At 35.4% G+C, this 19108-nt stretch overlaps 1 protein-coding gene across 1 annotated transcript in view; it reads right to left on the bottom strand.

The window, feature by feature from the left end:
* LOC121380688 (DNA polymerase subunit gamma-1-like) overlaps positions 1-19108 on the bottom strand; it is a 52419-nt gene that overhangs the window by 14973 nt on the left and 18338 nt on the right. Inside the window, 9 exon segments of the mRNA XM_041509634.1 lie at positions 223-362; positions 1312-1418; positions 1985-2120; positions 3660-3777; positions 4135-4188; positions 5399-5640; positions 6681-6861; positions 7419-7655; positions 8275-8375. Coding sequence (XP_041365568.1) covers positions 223-362; positions 1312-1418; positions 1985-2120; positions 3660-3777; positions 4135-4188; positions 5399-5640; positions 6681-6861; positions 7419-7655; positions 8275-8375 — 1316 coding nt within the window.

Genomic DNA, 19108 nt, shown 5'->3' with positions numbered 1-19108 from the left:
CAAGGATCGAAAAAATATGACCCCGTATATTTGAGCCCATATGGTTAATAATGTCGAATCAATCCTCCTCGATAGATTAAAAAAATAAAAATTCCACTTACACAATCATTAGTCAATTCAGAATGTGTGTGTACATGAATGAAATGATCTTTTTGGTTATCCAAAATGTCAAGACTACATACAGATGAAATTTAAAATAGTATCAGACCAAATTTTACAAACCTCCTTTTGCCTTTAGTAGCAGAGTACATTTTCTTGGCCTTTTTGCTCGCTTCCTCCACCGAAAGTTTAGGATTAAATTGCATCAACAGTTTCTCAGCATACTTTTGTCCTGCGCCATAAATTCTCCCATAATTCATTACCTGCAACATCAACGTACTGGGATGACAATGTAACTGACCCATTTTTCTGATTATAAACAAGACTGGATTGTTTTTATGCATCAGAAGTGGAATAAAACAAGCATGCACCCATATTTAGAACATATTTAATCATCTAAAGAGACTGTCCCGAGCGTTCTGCCATTGTTAAGATTATTCAAACTAACAAAGCCCCTTGATGGACTAGAATTACATATTAATAATAAAAATCTGTTTTAATATTAATTATATTATTAATTATATATTCAATGTGATGCACAATGTCCTAATATTTGTAGCAGCTCCAATTTCATTTTATTTCCTAATACCGTATTTTACAGCCTATTACATGCACTGGTTTATAAACCGCACCCCTTGTTTTTAGACCAAATTCCTAACTTCGTCCAACCATAAAAAACGCACTTTAAAATAAGCCGCGGTTAAAATAGAGTCACAAACTTAATTACAGTTAATTATTGTTTGTATTTAATAATAATAAAGAGATCCATTCTCCCTTGAATTCAAACAATAAATAATTGTTGATTGTGTGGCTTTCAGTTTCATTTCATCTAATGGGTAAGTTTCGTAAACAAAACACAAAAATATGAACAAGAACTTGATAAACCCTAAAAAAAGAAAGAAGTGTGTTTCTGATTTTCCGACCTACCCTAATTTTATGTAGCAAACCTAAAAAGATTTTGAAGTAAAAAAAAAAAATCATCACTGATTTTTAAAAATCAAGCAACACCTTGGCGGATTAAGGTTTCTCAGTTTGATTCAATTTAAAAAAAAGAAAACGAAAAAAGGTCCTACCTACCTACCCTATTGTTTTCAAGGATGAAACTTGAAACACACATATTTAGTTTTTAGGCCCGAGTACAAACCGACGACTGATTACAATATTTCTGCCAACTCCCCACACTATTAATTATAGTAACACACTTGACAGTACCTTGGCATGGTCTCTGCTGATGCCGACAGTTTCTGCAGTCTTGCTGTGCAGATCAGTCTTGTCTGCCTTGTTTCCCTGCAGCGTCATCCACCCAAGAGCTGTACATCCTGTAATATTTAAATATCAACTTACAAATTATGTGAGGTCACATATGAAAATTACCTGGAAATACTGGAAGTGGTGATTACTGTGAGGTCTTCAATGTAATTTATTTAAGAACAAGAACAGGAACAGTTTTCAAGAAAATAAAATAACTCAAAAGATTTGTTTTCCTCAATGTTTATAAGATAAACTGTATTAAAGTAGCCTCTGCTGTGGAATGAGTTGATTCAGAAACAGTGAGACAAGTTAACATTTGCAAATTATTTTGACTGGTTCCAAGGAAACGTTAGTGACAAAAGTGCTCAACTTGCTCACTGGCTAATAACTATACAGAACTTCACATACGTTCTTTTCACTTCCTATTTATTGCATGGGTTTATTTCGCGCAAGAATATATACCACTGCAGTAAAAGTAAAAAGGGAATTCCCCATTTAAAAGTTCCGGTCCAGATTCCACATGTGTGTAATACAAAATAAATTTATTACACGGTTTGAAAATGTCTTTATCACTATAGTAAGATTGAATAGGGATGTAATAAAGCTTATTTCTATATGACAAGACAGAAATTACCATGAATTTTCTGGAAGGTTGCATCTCCTATGATAGAAGCTATCCACATTTCCTGGGAGTCCACATCTGCACCAACAAAATGATATCCTGGTGGAACTTGAATCATCGCCTTCAACTCACTGCCAATTCTGTCAGCCTAAATTTGTTTAAAAATAAATATAAAGTGTTAACTTGACCATAGAAATATAGTTCTATTTATGCATTGTGTGGCAGTAATGGTTATATAATATTAAATGAAATAACATTGATTAAATGATTTAATCGTAAGTTTCTCAAGCATCCACCTATAGGATCATTCAACAAATATCACATAACAATTAACCGATTTCTTCAAATGTGTCTTTACAAACTTATATACCACTAGTACAGGCAATGACCAAGAACAAAGTAGAATTAATGGTGACGTGGAGGTGGACAGTGAAAGAAGATCAAAGATAGGAACTGCAAGATCAGAAAAAAGAAATGTTTTATTTAACGACACACTCAACACATGTTTATCAATGGTTATATGGCATTAAATACATGGTTAAGAATCAAAAAGATAGCGAGAGGAAAGCTGGTACTACCACTGCAAAGGCTATTAATTTTTTTATTGGCAGCAAGAGATCTTTTATATGCACAGGATCGTACATACCACAGCCTTTGTTACACCAATGGGCTCACTGATGGAGATTGATATTAGACCAATCACACATCAACAAGTGCTGTATTACTGGCTTATGTTCCGCCCCAGATCAGTAGAAATAAGATAGAATTTAATGGAGAGAAAAGAAAGGATATATATATATCGTTGGCAAAATGACAAAACCTCTTAACTACACTTTTCAAAATTTTACAGGAGAGCAAAAAAACTTAATATTTTTCGAAAAATACATTATTTTGTTATAGTCGTTGTTATGCGAACATATTAACAGTTAATAGTGATAACTACTTAATTGTTGGTGTCAGGTCTACAAATGTAGTTACGACATTTTACACCTGAAATGTTGAAAATGTCACTTATGACATTTTGATCTAGAATTTAACACATGTAGATACGTTTTGTCATTTTGTTTCTTGGACCAGTTATAATACGACTATTTGTCATGTGACAGTCAACCACTTTCTAATAGGCCGATAGTTACGATCTTTTGACAAAAGCAGAATATGAACATTCTAACTCTGGAAATTCCAAAAAGTGATTTCTCGCCAAAAGTGTAGTTACGACCTTTTGTCATTTCACCGACGATATATATATATATATATATATATATATATATATATATATATATATATATATATACATACACTCAACAACGTTAAGTTTAGCAAATATCTTTTGTGACGTCTAAATTTGTCATGGTTGAATAAACGTAAGAAAACCAGATCTTCTTGTTGTGTTAAGCCACAGGTTGATGAGTTTATGTTGTTTGTAAATTGTAAACATTTCAGATGTGAATACTAATTAATAAAAATAGGTTAATTTATAAATGTTATGCCATTTCTTTTAATATTAGCTAAACTTTCGTTGTTAAGTATATATATATATATATATATATATATATATATATATATACACACACACACACATATATACATATATATACATATATACATACATACATACATACATACATACATATATATATATATTTTTTAAAATGGTTATTTGGAATAAAGACAGCACAACACTTACATAGGCATTGCTGGCAGTCAGCCATGTTCGTTCTACAGCTCTTCTTGTGATTGTCCCAGCTGACACAATTCTCGGTACAATAGCTCCATAGAGAATATCCTCAATATAATCTTCATGGCTGAAATTTAATGTTTTAATTAATGTTCAAAACACTGAAATGAATGTCACAATTCATTCTGGATAATGATAGATCACCGATCCAAAATCGTAAAAGTAAATCCCTTCATATTTTATACTATTTCAAGTTTCTCTAATATCCATATATTGTAGAAAAGTATTTCTTTTGAAGTATACTTGTTTAATTAACAGCTTAAAATAATTCTCACATTATATATTGGCACTAAAATGTTTTGTTTAGGGATATAATTAATTAGCTATTTTTTCCAAATATTACATTTAATTTAATTTTTAAAATGTATTCATAATAATCTTATTCCAATCAAAATACTGATACTATATTTATCATAAAATATACCTTGTAATAGATCTGTGCAATTCGCTTTTCTTCAGCCACACCGACATTTGTCCCCTGAAAAAAACATACACAAGTTAATGGTGCCTATGAGGCAACTAAAATAAATTACCATATTATTAGAAATAAAATATTCAATGTCCTTACTAATTATATTGTAAAACTGATAAATTCTTAAAATTTTAATGACAAGAATAACTACAGTAAAGACATAAACATCATGCAAGACTAAGCACAAAGATTAACCATATGGCTAGCAAAAAAACGTAAAACCATACCTTGTATTCCATAGTCTATGGTGCAGGCATAAAATCAAAACCTGTACTATTTAATCTGCTCTCTCTAACACCTGATTAGAAGTACGCATATTTCTCCCATCCCTAGCCATGCAAGACAGGCGTATCCCATGACGTCAGCCCATGCGCAATAAATCGGTCTTGCATGACCACGAGACATCTGTTGTTAGAGCTGATATTAACATTGGGTGATGTCACGTAAACGGCAAAATAACGCAAGAAATGCTTTCTATATTTCATAAAAACAAGGAAACTTGCTGTCATAATGAAATTATACGATCATTGTCGGTTTATACTTTTAGTATAAACCATTTTTGGGTACGATATTTTCAACGGTAATGATTATTTTATTATAAGATAAAAAATTTAAAATGTAGGTTTTTCAGATTTTCCCAAAATGCTTGTTTTTCGTCTACTGGATAGGAGAAAAATAATCCTCCATTATATATCCATGTAGCACAGGGCAAGCCTCGTCCCTGACAATCAATTATGTACCCTCAGGTGGAATAGCCCTGTCCCACATGAAGGATTCTTCTAATACGTATATATATTTATCATATAATAGTTAGCATATCCAGTGTAATCAAAGAATGTGATACTTTTCAGATCATACTTTCAGAATTTGGTAACTCTGCAAATTAGATGTTATTGATATTTAAACAAACCTACTACAGTGACACTCCATAATTCACGTATGCATGCAGTGTCAAATAAAAACATTTAAGTAGCAACTTTACATTGAAAGCTGTCCAGCGTTCAGAAAACTAAAAATGTTAAGCACTAGTTTATTTTTATGCAAGGACATCCAAAATAACGTCATTGAAGTTTGACGTAATTTCCATTCAAACACACAAGGGTATATATAGTACACCCTTTTCAATAGACATAACATAGCATTTGACATATTATAAAAAGCATTATTGTTAAACGTTTGATATAAATAAACTAAATACTGACAAAACTGAACATACTCAATTCTTTGCTGGTTGTTCCGCCAGTACGAGCACATCTTTCCGAGAAGCAGAACTCTGTTCGCACTGGCCCCTGTGGCAGCTCTCAGTGTTCCATCTTCTACGTGATGCAGGTAGTCTTTGGCAAGTGGGTTGCCAACACGGTTTGAAAACCCATTCTTGTGAGGGATTCGATAAAAGTGGACACCTGGGATGCCAATATTATGTGGTCCACCACCAACAGTTTTCAGATAATGAAGAACCTGTTAATATAAACATGCAACAAATTTGTAATGTTTATTCAAACAAAGGTGAAAAGTAACAATGAGCCACTATTTTAAATTAAATTAAATTTAACTGTTGTAAAAATCCATTATAACCTATAGTCCCACTGGGAATGCCATTTTCTTACTATGGTATATGTACTACAAGTTATTTATTTCTGTTCCAGTTGTTTTCAAAATAGTGAGGTTTTTTTTGTTATTTCCAAAACACTTTTACTTTTTTTCTCTTTTTTTATACACCAAAAACCTTGTGAATGGAGGCTGAGACCGACTATAAGTGAAATGATCATTTTAAAAGCTTTAATATATGTGCCAAGTATCAATATACATTTTAAACCAATAGAGTAGATATAAACAACATGGACTAAACTGGGCAGCTTTACCACAGGTAATATTAAACCAAATAACTTCTGGCTGGGTCCAAGTTAGAGGTGCAACAAACTTTTGGTAGAGAAGTTAAAACCACAAGTCCTGTGATTGGTAATAAATGTGTGTTGGTTGTAAAAAAAAAGGTTTTATCTGGGCAAAAAAAATATGCAATTTTATTTCATATAGTATCACTGTGTCAAGTAGCCTTGTGCTTAAAACATGTATGGGGTACCTGTAAAAAAAGTACTCAAATTTTGTGTTGTAAAAACATGTGGTTATACCGAAAATGAGCCATGAAAGGTACCATTTTCTTCAGTTAATACTTTGAGGTAGGGGTTGCAGTACTGATATGTATGGGTCATAGTCTTGTTGATATATTGCATATAGTGATTTTAAACACAAATTTAACATGGTCACCTATAGGATTTTATTTGGTATAGTACAACTTATATATAGATTTTGAGTAACAAATTACTCAAACCTGCTCTAGTGGCCACCTGTATTAAACAACATTCTCTCAAATCTAATATAGTATAAACTCACCTGTATTAAGCAGTCACCTATCTCTTAAAAGGACACTTTTTGATACTCCCTTTGCTGGCTGCTTAACACAAGTTTCACTATAGCAATTTATCTTATCCGACATGTACCTTTGGATGGAGTTGCCTCCTCTTGATGTTAGTGGCTTTCCAATGTTTGCTCTTCTCTGCTGTATCCATGGCCTCACGGTCAAAGTCTCGTCCCAGTGGATCGCCTGGGCTAATGCTGGTTGAAGAAGTATCTTCTTCGTAATAATGAGGTTGAGTTGCTACCAGAAACTCCTCCAGTGATCTAATGTAATATATACAGTCAGGGCTTGCTTACTTCAGTCATTTTTGAAAGTAGTGACATACTTGACAATGAAAACTGGAAACAGAATTCAAGCACCAATTATGATATAGATGGATCCCTTATTCCATTCTACAAGAAGCAAATGTTAATTATACACTTCTTAAAAAGCAAAAGTTTAAAAAGAAAACAGTTTTAATCATCTTTGACTTGCTATGATCCTAAATGAGTCATTTCACATTACTTACATTATCAGCTATTGTAAATTACATTGCAGGCAAACCTCTAGTCATAAATGGGACATATCTTGGATGATCCAGATTTCTTTAATGCTGCTTCAGTTATTTCACTATAACTCTAAGTATTGGTCCACAATGAACATGGAGTGATTACGGACGTTCTTTTATTCGTAATTATTAAGCATTATAATTCTGAAATGTGCAAAAACAGATCTTTATTTAAATTACTTCAATGGGGATGAAATATAGTTAAAGGATATATATATACAATGTACAGAAGAATCAAGATTCTTTCATTTTAAATGTTATAGTCAAAAATACCTCCGAGGAAATGCACTAGACATCATTTCTGAGTCTTCATCTTGGTCATCAACCAGATCACTGCTGCTGTAATCAGGGACAAGATAGCCCCACCCATGTGTGTCGTTGTAATGCACCGGGTATCCATTCCATGTTAACCTAAGCAGCTTTGGAGTCACCCGAACCTGGGTGCTGATTAATGCTGGACCGGGGTACCAGTCTTCTACTCCATATCGTGGACACAGGTCTCGATACCAACTAAATAATTATAGTTAAAAGTTCTATCAAAACCACTAAAGTAAAATTAAAACATAACATAGGTTGAAAACATGTACCGGTAACCCAAATTTGAGAACTAAAATACCCCAAATGTAAACAGAACAAAGATATGAAAACATATAAATATAGTGCAAATGAATCACTGCTTTTACAAGTCTAATGCAACAACTTAATTTAAGTATTAGCACCTAATACAGTCTACCTGGAAAATAATTCATTCTTTTCATGCATACACTGTAGCTGTAGATTTATTTAGTTTTATGTAACAATACTGCTGTATTATTTAATTGAACTATTAAGTCAGGCAGATATCAGTCACCTTGTGTACAATGTTTACTACATATATCTAATATGAACATAAACAAGAATTCTGTGGGAGATGAACATCCATGAGTGCAACTATAAAACGTTAATGCATACGGTGACATTTCTGCTGCTACCATCAGAAGTCATAGATATATCTTTCCTTTTTACTTGGTAACAGTGAGACAAAAAACTAATTTACAATTAGAGGTTTTAAAAATATTATTATACAATAGCTAATTAATAGTTAAATGCCATAAAAACATTGTGTATCTAATCTTGAGTGAATTCTTACTTGGGGTAACCTGCTTTGAATGTTTCGTGTTTGGGAATTCTCGAAGCCGAATCAACAATCTTTTCATATAGCTCTTCTGCTTCTTCTTGGTTCTCTCTGCTCTAAAATATATTTATATTTGCCTAAAAATATCAAATTAAAATAAGGAAAAGTGAACATGTTATTTCTAAGACCTAAATAAATCAGTCTTACTGCACCATTTAAGGAGGGCGGGCCGCCTGCTACTATGTTTTATCACCACGTTTTTGTGTTTTGCAGCCCCACCTTTGAGTTTTGCAAAGTGTTTATAGCACAGAGAAAGTGCGGTACGGTTGGCTTATTATCGTGTGTTGCATTATAACAATATATATATTTCTTTATATGTCAGATAGACAGATAAAAATGATCATGTTTTCATTGCTGTTTTTATGTGTAGGTTTACTTTAGAAAATATATAGTGTTCGTTCTTATTAATATGGTCCAGAAATTAAGACGGATAAATATATAGGCCCTACAAATTAGTTGTTTGCTTTGTCTTTGGTTTGAATGCATGTTACAAACCCCTGTGAATAGGCAATTTCGGAAACTGCATTTATTCTGTTATTAACCCAATGAATGAACATATGTGCATAATTTTGACTGGTCATACGGTGGTGGTAATGATTTCTAATACGCTTATCACTATCATCATTATCAGTTTTATTTATTTATTCATTCTACAAAGTATTAAGTAGTGTAATAAATCATAACAATGATTTTGATAATAAATACTGTAAATCTACTATGTATTGTGTCATGAAAGTATTGCGAGTGATCAACAATGGCCAAACCTCCATGTAGAAAGTATTGTATCTTCAACTTCTTTAGCTTTATTAATAAAACTCAATAACGCTGTTTTAGTAGTGAGGTGGCGCGAAAGCTGAGACCATGTGTTGTTTTTAAATAATTGGAAAGCTGATGTGTAGTGTTAAATGTAAACACATCAAAAGCACCATGTTTACTCAATGAAATAAGTAACTCATTGTCACAAGTAGCGTTTTTTCAAACTGTAGATTAACATTTGTTAATGTCACAATACCATTGCTATGTCTATGCTGAATGCTGAAATGAGTTACTGTTGAGAAGCGATGCACTGTTGGGAGACCTTGACTCCTGAGAACGCAACGAGAATGACTGCTGTCAACAAAACATTGGAAGAATAGGGTCTCCACAAGTACTCAGGTATGGGCCGAGTCTAGCAAAGTTACCACTAAACGTGGTGTGAAACAAAAGTGTGATAACAAATCACTTCTCTCCAACAACCAGGGTAAAAATCGCAAACTACGTAACTAAAAAAGGCAACACACAAACCAGTAAACATTTTAGCAGTTTGCTAAATGTTACCATTGCTGAAAACTCTGTATGATTCATTAAGATGGCTTACCTATCCACAAAGAAAGACAACAAGATTGCAGTACCGGTACATAAAAAGGTGGGATGAGCCCTGCTACATGGGCAACTGCGATCTGAATTTCTGTAGGAATTTTCAACAGACATTATTTTGGCAAAAACAGATCTCTGCTTGTAATCTCCCTGTCTAAGGCATGATCCGATTCTTTCTTACGTAGACTTGGTTTTGTTAAACAAAAAGGAAGAAAGCAGTAAAAAAACTACTAGATGATTTTGCTAAACAAAAAGACGAGTTCATTCGTTCTGTGGGAGAAATAAGAGAAAGTAAGTACATTCCTTAAGAACATTAACTTTGAACAGTCGGCATGAAACTTGAACCAGTTTGAAACTGGACATTGGCAGAGAAAGGCTAGGAAAAAAATAGCTAAGAGAGAAATCACGATCTTGTTTGCCAGTACAGCAAGTGGAAACTCTCTCCCCACTCAAGTAATTTACAAAGGCCTAACTGACTAATGTCAACGCCAGTACAATTTCCCTGAGGACTGGTACATAACCCATTCTGCCAATCATTGAAGCAATGAAGAAACCATGTTGGAGTATGTCGATTCTGTGCTCGTGTTATACACTAACAAAGTGAAAAAACCACAGAAATCTCTGGCAATATTTGATGTTTTTGCCGCTCACAGGTGTAAATCTTTTCTGGATTTGTTACACAAGCGTTCACTCGAAATTAGATTTGTTTCAGCTGGCTGCATTGGCAAGCTGTGAATGGAGATTTTAAATAAAGTTATGAAGGAAAAGTTTACCCAGTGGTATGCTGAAGTTGTGGCTAAGAACTTGAAAGAAACGAATGACAAAGGTGTTGATTTAAGAATTAATGTGACCAACCCTATTCATGCTCAGTGGATTGTGGCCTGCATGGACCAGTTATCAAAATACAAAGAAATCGTTCTCCATGGCTGGCCTTTGTCTGGATTATTGAGTGAGTAACTGCCCGTTTGATGAAGACTGAAAATGGTTGACAATTAAATAAAGCAATGTTTTAAAATTATTTTGATATTTTTATGTTTTATTTCAAATTAAAAAATATATATATATATACTACTGCGTAGATAAAGTATTATGATTGTTAGTTCATTGCAGTTTTCACAGGACTTTGTTGCTTGCAAAACATTCTACATTTACAATAAATAATACTGTAATAAATTATATTTTTATTTTCATACATGTTCTGCAGTTTGTGTTTGAGATAAAACCAGAAAACCATAAGTCAGTGTGATGTTTGGATCAAAAAGGGCTGTACATGATCATCATAGTGGGAGGACAAGCTTCAGTGGGATATGAAGTCAACCATTCACCAAGTAGTCTTATCTTTGGATCTTGAAGCCAAAGATAGCAAGAAAACAAGTTGTATGGTACTACAAATGTTTTATTTATTAATTATGTTTTAACACTATATTTAAGTTTCTTTTTAAAAACCTTTAATTTAATCCAATTTCAAGACATATTTGTTAAACCACGCGTAATAACCATGTGATTGAATTCAAATATGATATTTTACTTTTATAGGATTGTTGGCGGTCTGAACACATTAAAATGAAACTTGTGGCAATGACGTCCTGTATGAGGTGTATGTATTTCTTATTGAAAGAAGAACCTCCCACACCCCTGTATCCAAAACTGCTCAAACTAAAAAGGAACCTTGCTGCACACCCATCAACCACAAGAACATGCAATCAAATATGACCTACTAATCAGAGGAAGAAGTTCAAAAGATGGTGTCTTCTTTTGGTAAGCAACATTATATTATTCCATTCAATTATAACAACATACTTGACAGCACTGTTATGGAAATCCAAGCCAGTCCAGTTATAGCTGTCCTGACTGATAAAATGACTGACATTGCAGTGGTGAAAAATGTTGTTTACCTATGTAAAGTACCTTCATGACAATAAGCCTTTGTCACTTTAACTGAGGTAAATTACTCAAATATAATTAAATTATTGTTATTGATTATTAAAGATAATAAAGAAATGTATTAATAAGTTGACCCTGCTTTTAGCTGAGATACATATTTGGTTTTATTTGTCTTTTTATGACAAAGGGATTGAAAATTGGATAAACATAAAATAATGTAATTTTTTATAATTATATAAATTTTTAGTTACCAGATGGGAAATCTGAAACCATATGTAGTGAACATTTTGGGCTAATTGAAAATTCCTCTAGCAGAAAAGCCGATTCTTTTGAAATTGATGATGCCAAAGGCATGCTTGGAAAACAAAATGGTGTAGCAGCATTGTTGAAATAGAGGGTCATTACTAAGTTGAATAAGTTATATTTATTGTTTCATTTCATTTGTTCCATAATTTTATTTTTTTCCAGCGACATGGATTAATTACATATAAAAATTTTAATAGGCTTTTGCCATTTTTATATATATTTTCAGATATGTCCTAATCTGGTTGCCAACCACACTATAGCAAACAGACTTGCATTAACAACTTGCTCAAACAGCAATAGAGATTGAGCCGATTAAACAACTCAATGATCATCTGCTACAGATGTTAGCATGGATGCCCTTATAGAGACACAGGTACTGAAGTTAATTAATTTATCAAAACTATTTATCACTAAATTTATATATAAATACAAAATGTACTGCACAATTTAAAATAATCATGTTTTGTTTTCAGTTAAAAATGTCCTAACTGGACCATTTTAGACTGCTCTGAACACCAAGCAGTTGAAACGGAAGCAGGCTAAAGCTGTCAGGTGGTTGAGCCATAATGTGGTCTGTAATACAATGAAGCAAATTTTTTTTTCCAGTATTGGTCAGTCTCAAACGTGAAGCCAGTGAGAGACAGAAGGTTATAGCCATTGGTTTGTTGCCCCTGCGAGTGCTGTAACCACACCGTGGTGCAGGGGTGTAACATTCTCTTTGAGAATGGCCAATACAGCACAAACTGAAGTTTAGAGTAAAATTCGGTGTCCGTAAAATTCTGTGATATTTGTATTTGTATTTTTGCACAGTTCTTTACACTGTTATTGTTTAAACCTTGAATTTTTATGTTGATGTTGATCATCACTTTATTTATTTGCATTACCATAGTTTGACACCCAACAGCTGATGTATTTTTCGTGCTGGGGTTTCGTTAAACATTCATTCATTCCTTCATTCCATTGGTTTGTTTAAACGACTGAAGACATGGAGATCCACTGCCATCCTACTGATGATGTGCGACATTCTTCCACATCTTGCTTCACTTTCTACTTTTAGGTAAATTCTTTAATTTACTGGTTCATTCATTATTAATTTGGATTACTAGTTAATAAAATGCATATTTATACATATATTTTTATGATTATTAATCATTGTAGCAAACTGGTGTTGGGCTGAAATCTGTATTATGTTTACAGAAAACACTTCATGTTATTCCTATTTTATTCATTGTAGCAATAGGTCTGAATAATTTATCACCTTTTTCCAATAGAAAAGTTAAAATGCTTTAATTTATTCCTATTTTATTAAGAGCAAGCTGGAGTTGACCTCAGTGAGGTAAAAGAAAGAAATTTTATCAAACACTGCTGGAAGTTCTGTTGGACGTAAAGGACAGTGGGTCCAATTCGAGGCAACCGTATGCGAAACAAGAGGAAACGAATACATTCAAAAGAAAACTATTAACAACACTTAATCTTTGTATGTACATATTTTTTAAAAAATATACTCTTCAAAAAAAGAAACGCAAAAGGGTACAAATGGGTTATAACTCCGATTTTATGTTTCCTACCGGTTCATGCTTTGTGAATATAAGGTCATTGCACGTCCCAAACACATTCCCACGGTTACATTCGATAAAACGCAGCTACTGTACAATAAAGTTCCAAAATGTGAATATTCGCAAAAACGCAGCCACGTGCAAACCATGTCACCACTGCACATGCGTTGTCTGCACGTGCAACATGAACACCGACAGTATAAAAGTGCAGGGTGTTCGCTTGCCTGGCCTCTGTATCTGGCCGACAGTTGACAATCCAGGACATGCCACGTCTCAGTGAACCGCAGAGTAACAATGCCATCGGCTGACTAGACGCAGGCGAATCCAGAACGGCCGTTGCCAGGGCATTCCATGTGTCCCCAAGCACCATCTCCAGACTGTGGGACCGTTACCAGCAACATGGATCAACACGTGACCTCCCTAGATCCGGTCGACCACAGGTCACTACCCCCGGGCAGGACCGCTACATCCGGGTACGCCACCTTCGGGAACGATTGACTACTGCCACCTCCACAGCCGCAGCAATACCAGGTTTGCGCAGGATATCCGACCAGACCGTACGGAACCGCCTACGTGAGGTAGGAATTCATGCCAGACGTCCAGTTCGAGGTGTCATCTTAACACCACAACACCGTCGACTCCGACTGCAGTGGTGCCAGATTCATCGACAATGGCCTCAACTGCGATGGAGACAGGTGTGGTTCAGTGACGAGTCCCGATTTCTGCTCCGACGTCATGATGGAAGATGTCGCGTGTATAGGCGTCGTGGTGAACGTTATGCGGCAAACTGCGTGCAGGAAGTGGACAGATTCGGCGGGGGTAGTGTCATGGTGTGGGCAGCCATCTCACACACTGGCAGAACTGACCTGGTCCACGTGCAGGGCAACCTGAATGCACAGGGCTACATTGACCAGATCCTCCGGCCACACATCGTTCCAGTTATGGCCAACGCCAACGCAGTGTTCCAACATGACAACGCCAGGCCTCACACAGCACGTCTCACAACGGCTTTCCTACAGAACAACAACATTAATGTCCTTCCTTGGCCATCGATATCACCGGATTTGAACCCAATTGAGCATCTATGGGACGAGTTGGACCGACGCCTCCGACAGCGACAACCACAGCCCCAGACCCTGCCCGAGCTGGCAGCAGCCTTGCAGGCCGAGTGGGCCACCATCCCCCGGGACATCATCCGTACTCTGGTTGCTTCAATGGGCAGGCGGTGCCAGGCAGTTGTCAACACACGCGGAGGCCACACCCGGTATTGACTCCAGATGACCTTGACCTTGGTGGTGTGTCCTATCACTTACTCACAATGGACTAGAGTGAATTGTGAACAATCCTGCAACATTTGGTAATTATCGGACTCACCATTCAATAATTAAATCAATTCTCCAAATGTTACGACAATGTGGTTTTGCGTTTCTTCTTTTGAAGAGTATATGTTGTCATCATACTGTAAACCACTGAAGATATTTTCTTTGCCACTCAATCTTGAAACGTTTCCTTTCTTTTTTAGTCCCTTACAGGTATCTTCTCAATTCCTTCAGATTAAAAGATATACAGTCTTCATTCAAAGTGTTTGACCCTAAAGTGATGCCTGACATTGAAATGGACAAACTTGACAACTATGGAAATACGGATATTGAGGTAAGTACTACTTGCTTGGATACATCCGATTTTATTTTGAATGAATGAATGAATGTTTAACGACATCCTAGCACAAAATTAGAGATCGGCTATTAAGTGTCAACTTAATTTATTTATATAAGTGTGTTATTTTTCGTACTCAATTTTTATTAGTTTTTATCATTCACACAGCTGAGTAACAAAAGTTTCTACATTTCATATATCTGCCTGTACTTGTGTTTGTTTTAATCTTTCTGTTGTGTAATTTCAGACACTTCACCAACAAAGTCAAACTTGAGTGGACTTGATTTCTGCCATTCCTCCACAGAAAGAAAAAGAAATGAGAAACTATTGATGACATTTTGACATTCCTGCCATCTGAAAACTAACCAACCAGAGTTGCAGAGTCTTGCAAGGATTTCTCTGGTCTTACCAATGTTAACAGCTGGTATGTCTATAATACGGTTATAAAAAGATTATTGAAAATAAGCATATTTAATACAAGCAGATCTACAATCATGTAACAATGTATTGACATTGTAAGACAAGTCAATGGGTTTTAGTCGTTTTAATTAGTATTTTTAATTCTTTACAGATTGTGAGATGATTTTCTGCACTAAAATGAATAAAGACATGTCTGAGGAATCGACTGTCACAAAGAATTCTTAACAATCTCATGCTCATGTATGTTGAAGGAGAAGAAAAGCCAGAAGAGACATTCTACCTTGACACTGCACACAGATGGCATCCCGAAGAAAATCAGAACATTGACTTTTCTGTGTCCTCTTCATGGTCCATTCCTTGATGTAGTGAAGGGGCTTGTATGTCTCAATGACTCCGAGAGCTTGCCTGAAGGAGTTTTGGCTCCTGTTGGGGATATTCTAGCTGGACTGGCCGATGGGTAGAGATTGGACTGATATGGACTAAGATTGAGGTAACCCTAACATAAACCTCGAGTGCTGAAGTCAGAGGTGTTGGCCAGCAAGGTGCACTCTAATAAATCACAATACAATGCATATATAATGGACTCTGCAAAAACCGGCATTTGTCTCACCCGGATTTCTGTGTAAAGCGGCACAGTTTCATGGTCTTGTCCAGTGACCATTAATTTATTATGGCTTAACTATTGCCTAATCTGGCATCTGTCTATTCCGGATATCAGATGCCAAATCAAGAACAACAGATGCCAAATCAAGAACAAAGAAGCCAGTTTTGGTGTGATTAATGCTGTCCACACTGGCATCCAGTCAGCGCCAGTTTGATGACTGCCGAAACAAAACTGTTAATTAATGGCCACGCAACCGATCAGCTCTGATAGCTAAATGAACGACATGGTCACTGCTCTTGTCAGTATTCACACTGTTAGATCAACTAGATTAGTGTTAGTGTGTGTACATGTTGAGACTGTCAAAAAAATACCGCGCATAAATATGAATGCTAAAGCGTTTCACTTTTATTCATGCTTTTATTATGGCTGAACGACCGAAAAAATTACAGTGCATTGAATTATTCTTAAAAACAAAAGTCTAGTTAATTGAAGAATTTAAATCAAATCCTGTGTTAATGCACAATGATTTAGCAGATAAATACAAGATCAGCAGACAAACGGTCTCTAACATACTAAAACATAGTCAGCACTACCGACAACTATACGAGGACAATGTATCCGGCGACAGGAAACGCGTAACAAATGCAAAGTTTCAAATCCTGAACATGTTACTGCACCAGCAGTTTCAGAAGGTACGGGCCAAAACACTACCCATATCCGGACTGATTCTAAAAGAAAAAGCCACTCAGTTCGGGAGCAGTTGAGTATTGCCGATTTTAAAGCATCAGATGGTTGGCTGACATCAAGTCTAGGTTCAATATGAGGCAGTTCACAGTGAGCGGCGGAAGTGCAGGTGTCGATCATGACGTCATTGATGATTTTAAAACACGTCTACCGATGATAATAGGAGACTTTGAGCCAAAAGATATTTTAAATTGCAATGAGACTGGTCTGTTCTTTAGGACAAACCAGACCATAAGCCAGAACTGTGCTATAGAGATGTGCTGAAAATGCTAGAAAATTTGAAAAACTTTGTAGCCACGAACAAGAATAGACTTCTTCAACCCATCCTGAGTTTGGAAGCCATGACAGAAGAGTATGCACTCGAGAGAAACATCAAGAACTCGCAAACATCATTAAAAGATTACTTCACCTCGGTCAACCGATAAACATTAGTTAAAATGAAGTCTGTGACAACCAAATTTCAAAGGCTTTTTTTTGGTGTATTTTTAATAATTAAATAAATTTGTTGTTCATTCAATTTGAATTGTCTTTTTTGTGTAAGATGTTCATCATGTTTTTAATACTTTGTGGATTTTTTTTTTTTAATCCATTTGTAATGATAGCCGTCAGTACGGTCTCACTTTCAAATTTCAAGTCTTGTCCTTTTCGGTGGTCCAGTCACATCACGACTCATACTTAATTTGTTTTTACGCAAAAATTATTGGTAACAGTTAATAACTGCTGGGGTTGTATTGTATCAATTACTAGTATGTCCAATGTTCGACAGTTCATGCATGCGTTTCTTGGAATCATTGATTTCGAAGTAGTTTGTTAATTAATAACAGCATAGTAATTAACAACGATCATTTAGGTTTACAAGAACCGTAATTCTGAATGAAATCTGTCTAAACCGGCATATTTCAACAGTCCCGACCGATGCCTGTTTTGGCAGAGTCCACTGTACATCTATAGTAAGTTTGTGTGTTGAAAGTGTTTTAACCAATGTTTCTAGTTTGTTCCTTTGTACATTCATTTAATTCAGTGGGAAATCAGGTCACAAATTTTTGTTTTGGGGGAGGGGAATAGGGGTTGCCTTCACCTTTAATTTTCAGCCAGTGAGAACATTGTAAACTGTTACAGTTGTCGTAAAACAGCCTTCAAAGGATGTCACATACATATTGAACCCTTAGTCTTGTACCTCACAAGCATGAGAGGGTAAACAAAGAATATTCTTTAAAAAGACTGCATACAGTTGTAACAAAGTTTATTTTGTTTAACGACACAATTAGTGCACACTGATTTATTAATCATCGGCTATTCGATGTCAAACATACAGTAATTGCGATATTTAGTCTTATAAAGGAAACCCACTATATTTTTCTGTTAGTAGCAAGATATCTTATATTCGCACCAGACAGGATAACACATACCACAGCCTATGTTATATCAGTCATATTGCACTGACTGGAACAACAAATACCACAATGGGCCCACCGACAAGAATCGATCCCAACCCAACAGCACATCAAGCTAGCACTTTACCACTGGGCTACATCCCACCCACTATAGTTGTAACAAGTTAAGCCTTCTGCAAAACACTATACAAAAGAAATTAAAAGAAAGGCAGCATTTGATTAATGGTTTCACTTCTGAAATCAAATGTCAAGCAAACATTGATCAACTTATTGTTTCCCAGTCTTTGAGAACTTAAGGGGAAGTAGGTTGTATTCATAAGTTCATAGAATTTTCTGAAATAACTATAATTTATATTCAGTTTAAAGAAAGCATGAGCATATGTGGTCAACTGTTCGCAATTTTTAATCTAAGAACAATGGAGAAAACTTGGAGTGTTTTCTCTTTTATAGATACATTACCTGTCCTCAAACAAGGGCACCTCCCCCCCCCCCCCCCACGCAAGTGGTCTGGTCCGAATATCCCAACAGCCAATGAAATGGCCTAAATTCTTCTACTGCATACTGCTCTCTAGTTCCGGTCACATGACTGTAACTTCCTTCTTTTTCTCTTCGCTAAAGGGTCTGGACGTCCTTTTGCTTGGCTCATGTTTTGGAGTCAATTTTTTTTATTTTATTATAAGACCTTTGGTTTTGTATTCGTGTTTGGGTGAAATGTTTTTCACCTTCATTTTCGTTAGCTTTCGTATGTCTTTCGCTTGACTTTCCAAGTGTTTAATTACATGAAATGTTGTTTATATCGCCGGTTGTCGTGTCGGACGCCGTCTTTATTTACTGGCTTTGTGTTTGTGTTATGGTTGGTTTTTCTTTCT

Source organism: Gigantopelta aegis, chromosome 9, assembly GCF_016097555.1.
Source record: "Gigantopelta aegis isolate Gae_Host chromosome 9, Gae_host_genome, whole genome shotgun sequence".
Lineage (NCBI taxonomy): Eukaryota > Metazoa > Mollusca > Gastropoda > Neomphalida > Peltospiridae > Gigantopelta > Gigantopelta aegis.
Note: the sequence above shows the minus strand (reverse complement) of the source record. Positions and strands in the feature narration are given on the sequence as shown.